Below are 15500 nucleotides of genomic sequence, written 5' to 3'. Positions count from 1 at the left end.
CATTTCTGATTGATGGAATTAGAGATTTTACTCTTTTTTTTCCTGCTTAGGTTGGCCAAAGGTTTATCTATTTTATTGATCTTTTCAAAAAACCAACTTTTGGATTTATTGATCTGTTGTATAATTCTTTTGTTTTCAATTTCATTTAGTTCTGCTCTGATTTTGGTTATTTCTTTTCTTCTGCTGGGTTTGGGGTTGGAGTGTTCTTCCTTCTCCAGTTGCTTGAGATGTCCCATTAAGTTATTAACTTCCTCTCTTTCCGTTTTCTTGAGGAAGGCTTGCAGTGCTATAAATTTCCCTCTTAGGACTGCCTTTGCATTATCCGAGAGGTTTTGGTAATTTGTTTCTTGATTGTTGTTTTGTTCCAAAGTCTCATCTATGACCCATCTATCCTTCAGCATAAGGTTGTTTAGCTTCCATGTTCTTGTATGGGTATGCAGGTTCCTGTTGTTATTGAGTTCAACTTTTATTCCATGATGGTCTGAGAAGATGCAAGGAATAATTTCTATTTTTTTTAATTTGCTGAGGTTAGATTTGTGGCCTAGGATGTGGTCGATTTTGGAGTATGTTCCGTGGGCTGATGAGAAGAATATGTATTCAGTTTTGTTGGGATGAAATGTTCTGTAGATGTCTGTTAAGTCCAGATGTTGAATGGTTAACTTTAAATCTAAGATTTCTTTGCTTAGCTTCTTTTTGTAGGATCTATCCTCCATAAAGACCAGCGTAATCCTCCACCACAAAAGTAAACTCACCCAGAAAATTTGGATCAAATTCCAACTTCCATAATCACAAAAGGATTAAAAATGTCCACCAGACTCTCGGAAGGCTTATCAATATTCTCAAGTAATGTGAATGGTTTAAACTGTCCTCTAAAGAGGCACAGGTTTGCTGACTGGATACAAAAACTTAAGCCAGATATCTGCTGCATACAAGAATCGCATCTTCTATTAAAAGATAAATATAGATTCAAGGTGAAGGGATGGTCATCTATATTCCAGGCAAATGGAAAGCAGAAAAAAGCAGGCATTACAATCCTGTTCGCAGACGCAATAGGCTTTAAACCAACCAAAATAATTAAGGATAAGGATGGACACTTCATATTTGTTAAAGGTAATACTCAACATGATGAGATCTCAATTATTAACATTTATGCACCCAACCACAACGCACCTCAATTTATAAGGGAAACTCTAACAGACATGAGCAACTCAATTTCCTCCACTTCCATAGTAGTTGGAGATTTTAACACCCCAATAGCCTCTTAAGCCCAGAATCACAAGATTCTTGCAGTGCCCCAGCTCCCCCCAGCGTTCCTAGGCTGGAACCGCCAAACCCTAGCCCAAGAAAAGGGCCCTTCCCACCTGGGCTCTGTAGGCCAGTAGGTGCTGAGGTCAAACCCCAAACTCCAGGAGAAATGGGGTGAGGTGAGGACTACCAGAAGCTTTGGATGGGACTTCGTTGAACTTGAAGGGCTGAGTGGAGCAAGGCTGGTTAGTGAGTGTAGTCAATGTTGTTCCCTCCCTGCCCCCCCTCCCCACCCCCATGCCCCTAACAGCGAAGACTGAGAGGAGTTGGGGTGACAGTTATTCCCCCTCCCATTGGGGTTAGGATGGCATGGGAAAGCTTTAGTTCCAGGGGGAAGGTGAAACTACAGGAGATTTTTCTGGAAGGAAGGTGTTGGGGAGGGGGAGATTCTGGGCCCACAACAGGAGGGACACTCGAGAGAGGGTGGTGGGGAGGCTTGAGAAGCCTCCGGATTCCGGTCTCAGAGGACTGGAGAAATAGGCGAGTAGAAGGTGTGCAGGAGACAGAAAGACAGCTTCCGCAGGGGGACAGTCAGATCCTGAATCCCTGGGCAGCAGGGTTCCCAGAGCAGAGGACCACAAGGACGGCAGCCCGGGGAACTACCGGGCTGGAAGTGGGTCCCAGGCCTCACCTGGAGCAAGGAAGGGCCGGGCCTCGGGCAGCAGTGGCAGCGACAGCATCGCAGGTGGTTGAGCCCGGCGGTGGTGCCTCCTCTCCCAGCCCTGGCCGGCAGCGGTGTGTATGGAGGAGAGGGGGGAGGTGGCGCTTAAAGGGGCAGGAACTACTGGGGTGAGGACGAGAGCTTGGGGAGGGCTGTTGCGAAGGATCCACTGGCGAGGAGGGGGTAAGGGGGGCAAGCGGGTGGCATCTCCTAGGGGCCAGAACCAGGAAGGATCCCAGATGGAGGAAGAGAACAGATCCCAGGAAGAGACAGAAACTTCTGCGGTGAAGTGGGGGATGGTGGTAGGTCCGAAGGGAAGGACTTGGGAGAGCTCTGCCGGTGCTCTCAGGGAACCAGCAAAGACCTCTCCAGAAAGGAGGCTGGGAAGGCAGTGAGGGCCACAAGGACTCCAAGGAGGCCTGGAGTGTGGGAGAGGGAACTCCAGGCCGAGCGTGCTGGGGGTCATGCACAGCACCCTACTAGGTGAACAGGTTCCCAGTGTTTCAGCTCCTCAAGGCTCCATAAGTACAGCTGTGGAGCCTTGGAATCAGGAAGCCATGAGGGCAAAAACCTCCTTAAAAATAATAATAAAATAAAAAATATATACTAAAATAGATGCAGAGAGAACATAATACTTATACACTACAGATTGGGTGGCAAATCTATGGAAAACTGAATGGAGATAGCTCAAAGAAACTAAAAGTTGATGCACTATTCAATCCAGAATATCACTATTGTGTATTTATCAAAAAGAAAAGATTTTTTCATCAGAAAGACACTTGCACTTTAATGTTTATTGCGGCACAAATAACAATTGCAAGGGTGTAGTATCAACCCAAGTACCCATCAATTCATGGGCAGATTAATAAAAAGTGTCATCTGTATACATGGGAGTACTACTCAGTCACAAAAAAGATGAATTAATACCTTTTGCAACAATCTGAATGAAACTGGAGAAAGTTCCATTTTCCTAAGTGAAGTATCTCAAGAATGGTAAAACAAACACCACAAGTACTTGCTATTAAATTGGAACTGATAACCACACATGTACACAAAGGAAAGTAAAACTCAGTGAAAATCCACTGGGAGGGAAGCAGGAGGAGACAGGTACAGTGAAAGCTATTTGGATGATGGGCACACCTAGAAACAGGACTCGAGCATTTCAAGAGCAATCCATTCTGCCTAAAACATTTATACCCATTTTGATGTTTTAAAAAAGAAGACAGACAAATGACCAAGAAATATGTGAAAACACCCAACACCATTAATCCACAGAGAGATTCAAATTAAAACTATAAGGTGATACCCCCAAATCCCTGTCACTGTGGTAGCCTGGGTCCCCACAATCATTGCTGGGAATCTGCACTGAGGGCAGTCACTGTAAGAAAAGACTCAGACTCAGTTAGCTCAGGTGAAATAACAGATGGGAGCCTGTGAGAGGCATATACCATAGCTGGTAGCATCTAGCAAGTGCAGCCTTGGCACATTGTCCCAAAGTTCTCTTTACTCAGTCCAAAACCATAAATCACACTGACAACATAAAGCATAAAATTTAAGTTATTCAAACACAGTGTTCTAAGTAAACATTAACCACCTGAAAGAGAAACAAAAGGAGGGAAATCATGCAAGCACATCAGGTGATTATAACATACACTTTACAAATTGGTGGGTAAACTTTAACTTGCCTAACTTACTTCCATGATTCCCATTTATACCTGGGCAAGACTTAGGCATAGTCATTTTTAGTTGCTAAACATTCCCTTCTCAGCCACAAGATACCAAGCAAGCCATCTGTGGCACCTGGAGGGACAGGGTTCTGGACTCTGGTCAAACAGGACCTACGGAATGTTAGCCCTGAGCTGCCCAGTGCCAAACATCCTGTGTAAACCACCAGGCTATCCCTAGCCTTCAGTGGGATATGTCAGCACCTATGGGGTTTGAGGAACCTGGACTCTGGTCAATAAGCTCTCCAAAACTTCCTGGCCTAAACTACACTACAAACCTAACTCCCACATGTCACAATGGCCATTATTTAAAAGTAAAAAAAAAAAGTGACAGATGCTGGCCTGCATGCAGGGAATAGGATGCTTAAACATAGTGGGACTGCAAATAAGTATAAACTCTATAGAAAACAGTATGGAGATTCCCCAGATAAATAAAAGTAGAGAGAAGTCATTTTATAAAAAGGCATAGGCACTCAAATATTTATTGCAGCACAATTCACAATTGCAAAGATGTGGAATCAATGTAAATGCTTATCAATTCATTCATTCATAAAGAAAACACGATATATTGAACATATACCATGGATTACTATTCAGTCATAAAAATGAATGAAATAATGTCTTTTCCACCCACCTACATGGACTAGAGACTATTGTTCTAAGTATTTCAGAAATGGAAACCAAACACTGTGTGTTCTCATTAATCATTCAAAACCAGGAATGGGGATGAGTGGGAGACTGAAGAATAAACACATGCCTGTGGAGTGCAATGAATATTATTCTGGTTACAGGCACCCCAAAAGACCTGACTCAGCCATGATAGAAGGAGTCCAGGTAATTGGGCGGTGCCTGTGGCTCAGTCGGTAAGGCGCCGGCCCCATATACCGAGGGTGGCGGGTTCAAACCCAGCCGTGGCCAAACTGCAACCAAAAAATAGCCAGGCATTGTGGCGGGCGCCTGTAGTCCCAGCTACTCTGGAGGCTGAGGCAAGAGAATCGCTTAAGCCCAGGAGTTGGAGGTTGCTGTGAGCTGTGTGAGGCCACGGCACTCTACTGAGGGCCATAAAGTGAGACTGTTTCTACAAAAAAAAAAAAAAAGAAGGAGTCCAGGTAACAAAAACATTTGTACCTCCTTAATAATTTGACTTTTTTAATTTTAAAAATGAAAAGGAAAATACACACTGTACAAAAAAATAAAGTAGAAAACTGCTGGTATTAATGTAGCATGGCAAAAATAATTATTGGAAATGCAATTAATAATGATTGATTTATTTTTCAAACCATTAGTTATATTCTTTTAAAATATGTATGTACCTAATAATACTATTTCAACATAGAACACAAAAGAAGTGAATGAATAAATAATCACCATATAATAAACAATTCTGATTCACTGTTTATTACATAGGTACAACAGAGGTTGTAGGAAGATTTAAACTAAATAACCATTACAAAATGCGCACACACACACTACACTAATACTGAATATTCACTTTTTTAAGTTCTCATGGAAAGCTTTCCAAGAATATTCTATAACCATATAATTCCAAGCAAGTTAATATGAAATACAGTACTGTGCTCCCAATATAGTATTACTAGCTGCTTGGCCAGTGGACATGTGTAATACAGCCTTTCACTTTCAATAATAGTTAAAATAAAATAAATAACACTTAAAATCAGTTCCTCTATCCCACCACCACATTAGAAGAAACATGTAGAACATTTTCAGCTTTACAGTAAATCCTCTAATTACAACTTAAATGGAAGTCTATAACCAAAAATTAAAAATCTATATTATTTTCAATTCTCATATATTATTAAAGAAAGAGGCAAAAAATTAAGACAATGTACAGTCACCATTTCTATTATATGAATTATGAGTAAAGTAGAACAAGTTTCTTTCTTCTGAAAAATCAATTGCCTTAAGTTCATAAACTATAAAAATTAAATTTAGAAATGGAATTATCTGAACCTTTATAAAAATTTTCTTAAGTTGAAGTTACTTTTAGTTAAGTGGAAGTGAAATAGAAGAAAGAAAATAACACATAGTATAAAATCATAAGACACAATTAGTAGAGAGGTTCAACAAAGCCAGTGATATTTTTATTGAAAATACTTAATAAAATTGATAAAAGATTAATTATTTAAGAAAGTACCTGATGAGGCACAAATATTTTATTTTTAGATTAATTATAGATATATATTTTGGACATTACAGATAAAAACAAGGAATGATCTATCTTATAAATACAATTTAATATCCATTTGAAATAAAAATACCCCAAATACACAAATGACCGAAGTGTCGGAATAAAAGATACCTGGGTAAGCACGATATGTACTAAACAAATTGAGTTTGTTAAACAAACATTCCTATAAATATATTATACAAACTCAGATCTAATGAATAATAATATTTCAAAATAAAACTTGTACACAAAGGGCATCAAAAAAGAAATGCCTCCCAGCATAGTGTCAATAGCAAGAACTTTCAAGTGCAGAGCAATGAATAAAAGCATAATGCAATCTCTCTGTGAGCATGGATGAAGAAATAAATCTTAGTTCTAATAGAATATATGCACTGATCTTTTTAAAGGGATGATACCGAATAACCAGGATGAATTTACCTCAGAAACATAAGACTGGTTTAACATTTACAAGGAATAAAAGTAATATAACTTATACACATTATACAGAGAAAACAAATGTAATTTAAAATTCTGTAAAAATACAACATTGATTTAATGCAAAATATATTATAAAAATGGGAATATTGTAATATTACTGAAATACGAGAAATTTATGATAAAGTAATTTTTAAATATGATTGAAATGTTGAAATCTTCTCATCAAAAACAGGCAATAGTCCATGTACAATATGCATAGAACCATTATTGTACTTTCTCTTCATCATTGAAAATAATTTTTTTTTTTTTTTTTTACTTTTCTTTTTTTGAGACAAGAGTCTCACTTTGTCACTCTGGGTAGAGTGCCGTGACTTTAAAAAATTTATGGCACCAGGGGAAAAAAGTGTGATTATAACAGATAAAATAGTAGTTTACATCAAAAATCCAAAAAACTCTATACTTGAATTACAGGATTTAATACACAAAATTGATGAAGTAACTGGATATAAGATAAACATGCAAACCTCAATTATATTTCTACAACAAAATAAAGAAAATTTTAAAATAAGGATGCTGTTTACAAAAGCATAAATGGAAAATAGCTATATTTCTACATGACTTCAATACCAAAAATGCAAAATATGACAGAGAGAAATCAAAACCTAATAGATTTCCAGAAATAGCACGATATTGCTTGGGAAAGTCAACTTTATTTTATTTTATTTTATTTTTTTGGTTTTTGGCTGGGGCTGGGTTTGAACCTGCACCTCCAGCACATGGGACTGGCGCCCTACTCCTTGAGCCACAGGTGCTGCCCAGAAAAGTCAACTTTAAAAGGAGGCAGAATATTTAAATGTGACAGCCCCAAACAATCCCAGGAGATTTATTTTCAAATATTTTTTATTGAGATGTCATGTAGATTGTATACATTTGATCCCTTTAGGTATGCAAATACATAAACTTCTAGTATATTTGCAGATTCACAACTAAAATCACCTCTGAAGGTTGCAAAATTTTCATCACCCAAAAATGAAAAATGTAATTTATGGTCGCAACTTATTCCAATATCCCCTTAGCTTTTGGCAACCATTACTCCACTTTCTCTATGGGTTTGCCTATTCTGGATATTTTATATAAACAGACGCACATAACATACAACTTTAACAAGGTGACATGCCACACACGCAATGCTCAGCAAAAAAGAGCCAGACACAAAAGAAATGGTATCCTGTTCTTTGTGGTGTGTGTGTTATACTGCAAATATTTTTCAATCTTTTCATTTATAAACAAATAAAAATTTATGTTGATTTATTCAATAAAAATATTATTTCCATTTCACAAATTATAAAATTGCAGAGCCGAATCCAAACTCAGGTGCTTTCCTTCTAAAGCTTGTGCTTACAGGTATAAATCTTTGGAGATCCACATTCATCTGATTGAAGTGTAAGTGAGGTTAGTACAACACAGTTACATTTACCACGGTTTTTTTCAACTATTCTGCAATGGATAAAAATACATATTTCCGTCATACTTTATGGGACAATCCATGAAATGAGAGCATTTTCCATGCAATTTAAGAAAATAATTTTATGACTATAATTAATGACATTTCAATGTAATGTTAGTAAGAGTTGCTATTATGAAAACTGAACAAAGTAGTCTCCTATATCTGTAGAGGATGTGCTTCAAGGCCACCAGTAGATTTCTGAAACCACCCATTTTACTGAATTCTACCGTATACTATCTATCTTTATTCTATACACATACACACCTGTGATAATGTTTTATTTATAAATTTGGTACTGCTGGGCAAGGTGGCTCACGCCAGTAATGGCCACATTTGGGAGGCCCAGGCCCATGGACTGCCTGAGCTCATGGGTTCAAGACCAGCCTGAGCCAGAGCTAGACCTTATCTCTAAAAATAGCTGGGAATTGTGGCAGGCATCTATAGACCCAGATACTCAGGAGGCTGAGGCAAGAGAGTCACATGAGCCCAAGAGTTTGAGGTTGCTATGAGCTATTACGCCACGGCACTCTGCCAAGGGTGACAAAGTGAGACTCTGTCTCCAAAAAAAAAAAAATATATATATATATATATACACACACACACAAATTGGTGCAAGAAGGGACTGAAAACAACTAAGAGTAAGTACAACAACACGCCAGCATCACTACATTTTGCCTTTGGGTGATTACTAAGTAAAATAGGAGGTGCTTGAATGCAAGTACTGCAGTATTATTACAACTGGTCTGCTCCCCAGAGGTCTTTTATGTGATAACGTGGGTCACCTCTAGAGTGCAGATCTGCTGGTCAAACAGATGGTTCAGGGCCAAGGCAAGACAGAGTGGACTCATGTGAAATTTCGTCCTGCTATTTACTCAGAACAGTGAGCTGGTAAAATGTTTTTTTCTTGGGGGCAGCACCTGTGGCTCAAAGGAGCAGGGTGCCGGCCCCATATGCCAGAGGTGGTGGGTTCAAACCCAGCCCCGGCCAAAAACTGCAAAGACAAAAAGTTTGTTTCTCAAATTTTCATTTCAAAATATTCTGACCATGGTTGACTACATTTACCTCAAACTACAAAAAGTGAAACCATCAATAAGGGGAGCCTACTGTGGTCCTTTCTTTAATATTTACATCAACATTTGACTAACTTTCAATATCTTCTTCATGTCTGTAATTCAATTTCAGCTTATTTATATTAGTCTGCTGTATTTTTCCTGTTTATAATTTTCATACTAAATAGCACCATTAAAAAAAACTTACTTAAGTTTGAAAGTTGAGCCATTTCTTGACACCCATGGATGACCACTGCTCTGACGAAAGACTCCAATCCATGACCAAAGTGACAAGGAGTCCAGAAATTTCTATAGCCAAATAAATATTGTACATTTAAATAATTATTAAAGATTTTGCCAATTTTTAAAAGTGCAAGTACTGTGTTCTTTCATTAGATCTACAATTGTTAAAATAAAATTAATATTTGAAGCAATATTAAAGTTGAAAACCACTTCATATATTACTAAAAACTTTCACAAATGTGTGTAATCCTGGCTTAAAATGAACTCATTTTCCTTCTTATATTTATTTTTAAAATTACAACCCATGTAATTTAATAGGAACCCATGTTGCAAAACAAATATAGCATGAATTAAAATAAATTTCCAGACTCTGTACATAAATTTCCCCTGATGCTAATATTAACTCAATGTATATTTCTACTATGTTTCTTTGAGTTTAGGGTTTTGAAGGGAATTTAAAGGGCTGCCATTAAGTGAATAAGAGACATAGAAGCCCAAAATACTGGTTGGTGCACAGCACTGGGGCTAGAAACCCCTATTTTGTTATCTGATGTGTATGATATGAGTCCATTCACTGTATGATAAATTTGCCCATTCATGGTGTATTTATATACAGTACAATTAAATTGAAAAATTTAATTTAGAATAAAAGCATTTATAGAAGCATCACTTTTCATGAGTAGCAAGAATTGGTAATACTTAAATATACATTAGATTATAAATAGAAATAAACAGTGCCTGGTGAATTCACAACAGAATAATGTACAGACCTGTAAATAATTAATCTAAAATATGTACAAGAGTATGATGACTTCTATAAATATCCTAGTGACTGAAATAAGCTTCTACTAAAATCTTTAAAATGTTTAACATCTTACCATTTCTTCTTCATCGTCTACATAAAGCAGAGTAGAGTTCTTAGAAGCACAGGCCATCGAACTCTCATTCCAAGGTCTTAATTCCTTACTAGTGTAATAACAATTGCTGGAATATGTGAACCACTCCTCTGGACAACAACCACAGTGATATGCTGAGGAAAAATTATGAATTACCATCTCCACAATAACATTTTTATTAATTATTATTATTATTATTTTACATATTTTCAAAAGTACAAAAATGTGTGTACCTGTCTGGTAAATATATTAAAGAAAAGCACTCACACGTATGCACAGAAAAGTATGAGCCTCTTATCCTGTGATTATATTGTAATATAAAGAAACACATCAAACAAAAATCCACCCTTCAAATGTCTGAAAAATAATTGACAAAACTACTTTTCCTGGAAAATCAAAGTTATTTAACTGTTACCAAATAGTAGCAGTAGAGATTTAAGTCAATTAGCAAAAATAGGGTATAGTGATTTCAAATTAGTATTCATAGTTATTATTGAAGATAAGAGAATGCCCCCCATTACCTTTTCTCCGGATATTTATTGTTCAATATTTTATTAACCTTAATAACCTTTATTATCATTTTTGCACAGCCAAAGATCAAAACAAAATATAAAATGACTAATATCAGTACCTTTCTGATTTCCTATGGTCTGCGAAGAATTGCTCTGCCTCTGGGCTATTGTAGCTAGAAAAATTAGAGAAATCCTTATTAAAAACTAGTATCTAAATAACTCACAATAATTTTAGTCTTGGAAATTTGTTAACTCCTTAGAATTATCTCTGATAAAACTGATTTAGCCAGAAAAAAATAAATGAAGTTAAAGAAGGTTTGAGGGGAAAAATCTTTTCAGAGCCCACAAAACCAAATTACCACTTCTGTGTACTTCATATATTATGACACTAAAATTATTTGATTTAAAAACTTTCAAAAATTAATGTCTATTTCTTAGTAAGCTTTTCAGACTCTTAAAATGTTTGTTATGAAATTTTAATATATATAATAAAAGCAAAAAAATTCTACAATTATTCTTTTTTATTTATACTTTTGAAAAATTCTGAATAATCATTCCTCATTTAGTCTAAAACATACTTTAAAATGAGAATTCTATGGCTTGATCTTATGAAGTGTTTAGAGGTACTTTCAACAATTCTTGCAAAACAAAACATACTTACAGGCAATGACAAGTCTGGTTACCACAGTGAACAGTAAGACAAGAGAGATGATTCCCAGGATCCCAGCAATGAGCTTCTCTGGAGGGAATGGTAAACCTGCGGGGAGAGAAACGGAAACACTGAGAGAGGAGAGCTGGGGACAGTTTGTTAGAATATGTACAAGAGACCCCAGAGACCCCATACGGAGAATCACTAAACCCACATCTACCACAGGAATCTTTCTCTGAGAATATAGCACTGCATTTTCAGTAAATGTATAGCCCCATGAGTTGTTGGAGAAAGACTACAGATTTCAACAACATGTGAGTAAAATTTGTCTGCATATTTCATATTAAAATAGTATATGTCAACATAGAACTCTGGTGTTTATGAATGAAACCATGTGAGCACGCCCTGCTCTTTCCCCACACCCTTGCACCACAACTGCCCATCCTGGAACAGTTTAGAGGAGCTATTTAGAGCTTTACCTTTGCAGTGGTAAGCTTTGCCATCCCCTTGAAAATCCTGAGCTTCTCTTTGAAGGCGTAATTCCGCATAGGTTATTTCTCGTTCACATTCTGAAACGGAGCTTTTAGTGCTCTTAGATTTTCTTTGCTGCTTCCTTGGGTTTGGGAGAAGATTCAGGTCAGAGTAGATCACTCTTTGGTTATCCATCTGTGCAGCTGTGAGATGTCAGAGACGGACTGTTGTTAAGAAAGCAATAAATGGTTTATGTGAGGACAAGATCCCTAGTGCAGTCAGCAAAATGAGGTGGAGAGTAGGTATTGGTTCTCATTTTGCATTGAAGAATTTAAAGTTCTCACTCTAATGTCCTTAAAGCTCACCCAATTGTCTTAAGATAAAAACATTTTGTAAGATTTTCTACATTTTTCAAACATCATTGTTGGAATAATGAAAAGCAAATGCAGCAAGGGATAAAGAACTCCATAAATATATGTATTTTTTTAAAAGTCTGTTTAAAAGATACATTTTTATATTAATACAATACCAGTATCAAACATTAAAACATCGTATTAGGGCGGCGCCTGTGGCTCAGTGAGTAGGGCGCCGGCCCCATATGCCGAGGGTGGCGGGTTCAAACCCAGCCCCGGCCAAACTGCAACCAAAAAATAGCCGGGCGTTGTGGCGGGCGCCTGTAGTCCCAGCTGCTCGGGAGGCTGAGGCAAGAGAATCGCGTAAGCCCAAGAGTTAGAGGTTGGTGTGAGCCGGGTGACGCCACGGCACTCTACCCGAGGGCGGTACAGTGAGACTCTGTCTCTACAAAAAAAAATAAATAAATAACATTGTATTAAAAATATATGTACTGATTGAAAATCCAATTTTGAAAGCAAAAAATGATTAGTGACTGAGTGATCTTAAAATGGAGAATAGGAAAGTTTACATTTATTTTAGCCTGTGCACTAAATTACTTTTATTTTGTACTTTACACTTCTTTATTAAAATGGACTCAGTGTTATTAAGTGGTCTTTTGTTTGAATAACAGAAGGTTCTGAGAAATCATTAAAATATTCAGGATATTTTGTATGTTTTAAAATTACATGACACAAACTTATGCATAACTTAAGCAGTATTAGAAACACTACAAAAAAATCTTTATAAAGTCTTAAGAAGATCTGGCAGTTAATTTTATTGTTAAAATATAAAACTATAAAATTATTAATAAAAAATGTATATCATCTATGGGAGAACACTTTTATTTCAAACATCCAGAAAGTTATTATGTTAGTCAGTGTCAATAAAGCACACATTAGTAGTTTCAGTATTTTCATTAATTCATATAATGTAATGTAATACTTTAGTAAGAGGGCTCTGGAGTCCGTGAGATCTAGAATTAATTTTGGCTTTGCAATTCATGTGTCTTTTAAAGGCATCACCTTTAAAAAGTTACTTAGTTTGTATCTAATAATCTGACCTCTTAATCTAAAGTGGGAATAAGATCATACAAAATATAATGGATGTCAACTACCACTCAAGCTGGTACTTAGGTTCTCTATAAAAATTAGGTAGGTAGATATTTTATTCACAATTTTTTTTTATTGTTTCTGATTCATGGCAGTAAAACCATGGAAAATAAATCATTACACAAATTGCTTATATCAGGGTGGTACGTTTTCCTGCAATACTTGATGAATTTTTTAAAGTCTTTTTTAAGTTCAGCATTTCATGTAATTTACCCTATCTTTATGTTAATTAAAAATGAAAAGTGCTTTCTTTTAATACAAGTGTCTGAGGAATTATGTTTGGCTTTCATCATTAAAGCATTTCCTTTTAATAATCTTTTGTCATCGGCAAGCTAAATATAAATTATTATATTATTATTAGGTGTCAATGTAATGATGGCTAATCCAAAGACAACTGTTCATTGTGATGATGTTTAGGGGTTTCCCTTAAATTATGTTTGCTAACCAACCCACGTCGTGACAACATCTCCACAGGCAACAATCTGTAAACTTGGGAAATCCTCCAACATATTTCATATTTTAGATTTTTAACCTGAATTATTCAAATAAGGAAATTGATTTCTACTCTGATTTTACAACATAATAATTGCCTCCCTTGCATCACACCTGGTACTTGGAAGCTTCCACTTAATGAGGAAGGCTACTCTTGATTTCTACTCTGATTTTACAACATAATAATTGCCTCCCTTGCATCACACCTGGTACTTGGAAGCTTCCACTTAATGAGGAAGGCTACCCTAAATGAGATAGCAACACATACCTTCTGCGTCCATAAGGTCACGCATCCTGCAGTGCAAAGTCAAGGCAGCTCTCAGAAAAAGGCTCAAGGAAGCTGAAAAATAAAAGGTGAAATGTAAAGGCATCAATTCTGGACAAGAACAAACAATTTCTGTGATCTTTACAGAGTGCCCTGCAAAGGCTCAGAGTGCCGCAAGAGTGGAAAAAGTAGATTTCTCATCATTGCGTCACTGAAGGTCTGCACAGGAAATTCTCACATACGGGCCAATTTGAAATCAGTTTATCTCATCAGACACCTCCCCAAACAGTTGACACTGGACTCTTACTGCAAGGACAAAGCAGAATTCTAAAGTGTGTCATTTAGTTTGTCTGCTGTAAGTGACTCTGAGAAGCTGTGTTCATATTCTACAAGATATGAGAGAAGTGACATCACCACCCATGTGGGTCACTTTTTTTCATGTCAATCACAATTATGCCAATTTAACCTCCAAGTGTGCCTTAGATGGCTTAGACTCCCTTTTAGACTAGCTTGCTAAATCTTAACGTTATATCTCTTTTCATATTCTTTTTATGTTACTTCTATTTAGACGGGAAAAATTTTAAACTCGTAGTGGCATTATCAACCGACGATTACTGATATTTCTTATTTTAATTATTCTGAGAAATTACTATAGTTTCAATTTATTATAGAGGAAGCAAAATCCATCATTGCTAACCTTGTCTTCATTTCTCTGCCTTAATTCCTACATTTTCATTTAATTTTATTTTTAAAATATGACAAAAATAAATGTTTCTAACAAAGAGAAAACGTTACTCAATATTGAAATACATCAGCAGGCCAGAGTATAAAATTATTAAATACATATTCATTGTAGTGTTCATTGATTCATTTTCTAGCATAACTAATTATCTCTCTTTTAATAGGACTATTTGTTGTAAGTGATTAAAGCCTGAGTCAAACTATGTGGGGGAAGGGAAGTAATTTCAAAATATGAGTCTGTTCAAAAAGTATCTAGCCACATACTATGAAAGATAGTATTAACAATGGCTGGATAATTTCCAGGCAGGCTTTGCATTTCCCCTACTTGAAAAATAAGACATTTAACATATATAGACTAGCTATACCCTGATCTCAAAACAAGACAAGGATACTGCATGAAAGGAAACTATTAACCAATATCTACAATGAATATTGGTGTAAACATCCTCAAAAAAATACTAGAATATAGAATTCAATAGCGTATTTAAAGAATAATACACCATGACCTAGTGGGATTTATTTCTGAAATACCAGGACACTATGTTATGTGAAAGTCAGTAAATGCAATATACCCTTAATAAAATAGAAGATAAAACTACAAGATTATCTTGAGCAGGGTAGAAAAAAGCATTGAAAAAATATTGAAAACTCTTTCATGATATACAGAGTAAAGAATGTGAAGACAGAAAAGAAAGAGATTCAAAGATACTGGACTTGAAAATTAAAGTGACTCACCCACAAGCCAAAGAATGCTACAGCCACCAGGCATTGGAAGAAACAAGGAAAGAATTCTCCCCTAGACCTTCTGAAAGGAGTATGGTCATTACAAAACCTTCATTTAAGTCCACTGATATTTA

At 36.3% G+C, this 15500-nt stretch overlaps 1 protein-coding gene across 2 annotated transcripts; it reads right to left on the bottom strand.

Moving 5' to 3' along the window:
* Positions 1 to 7120: 7120 nt before the first annotated feature.
* On the bottom strand, positions 7121 to 14149 carry LOC128561768 (NKG2-A/NKG2-B type II integral membrane protein-like). 2 transcript variants are annotated; one of them, XM_053556342.1, is made up of 7 exons: positions 13906 to 14149; positions 11652 to 11867; positions 11185 to 11280; positions 10643 to 10696; positions 9994 to 10145; positions 9081 to 9181; positions 7121 to 7813 (listed from the first exon to the last, which is right to left on the bottom strand). In XM_053556342.1, exons 2-7 carry the CDS (start codon positions 11836 to 11838, stop codon positions 7702 to 7704), a joined length of 702 nt encoding a protein of 233 aa, XP_053412317.1. In that variant the 5' UTR covers positions 11839 to 11867; positions 13906 to 14149; the 3' UTR covers positions 7121 to 7701. The 2 variants fall into 2 exon arrangements, with proteins under 2 accessions (XP_053412317.1, XP_053412318.1); XM_053556343.1 differs by having other exon boundaries at positions 7121 to 7748.
* Positions 14150 to 15500: the final 1351 nt, after the last annotated feature.

Source organism: Nycticebus coucang, chromosome 12 (genome assembly GCF_027406575.1).
Source record: "Nycticebus coucang isolate mNycCou1 chromosome 12, mNycCou1.pri, whole genome shotgun sequence".
Classification (NCBI taxonomy): Eukaryota; Metazoa; Chordata; class Mammalia; order Primates; family Lorisidae; genus Nycticebus; species Nycticebus coucang.
This window is presented reverse-complemented; position numbering and strand designations above follow the sequence as displayed.

Excerpts from the sequence above, each read along its gene's own strand:
- LOC128561768 (XM_053556342.1), bottom strand. The coding sequence starts at position 11,838 with ATGGATAACCAAAGAGTGATCTACTCTGACCTGAATCTTCTCCCAAAC. Across the intron at positions 10,697-11,184 it reads AACCAGACTTGTCATTGCCT|CTACAATAGCCCAGAGGCAG; the intron begins GTAAGTATGTTT and ends TAATTTTTCTAG. Across the intron at positions 7,814-9,080 it reads GGCTCAACTTTCAAACTTAA|AATAGTTGAAAAAAACCGTG; the intron begins GTAAGTTTTTTT and ends TATCCATTGCAG.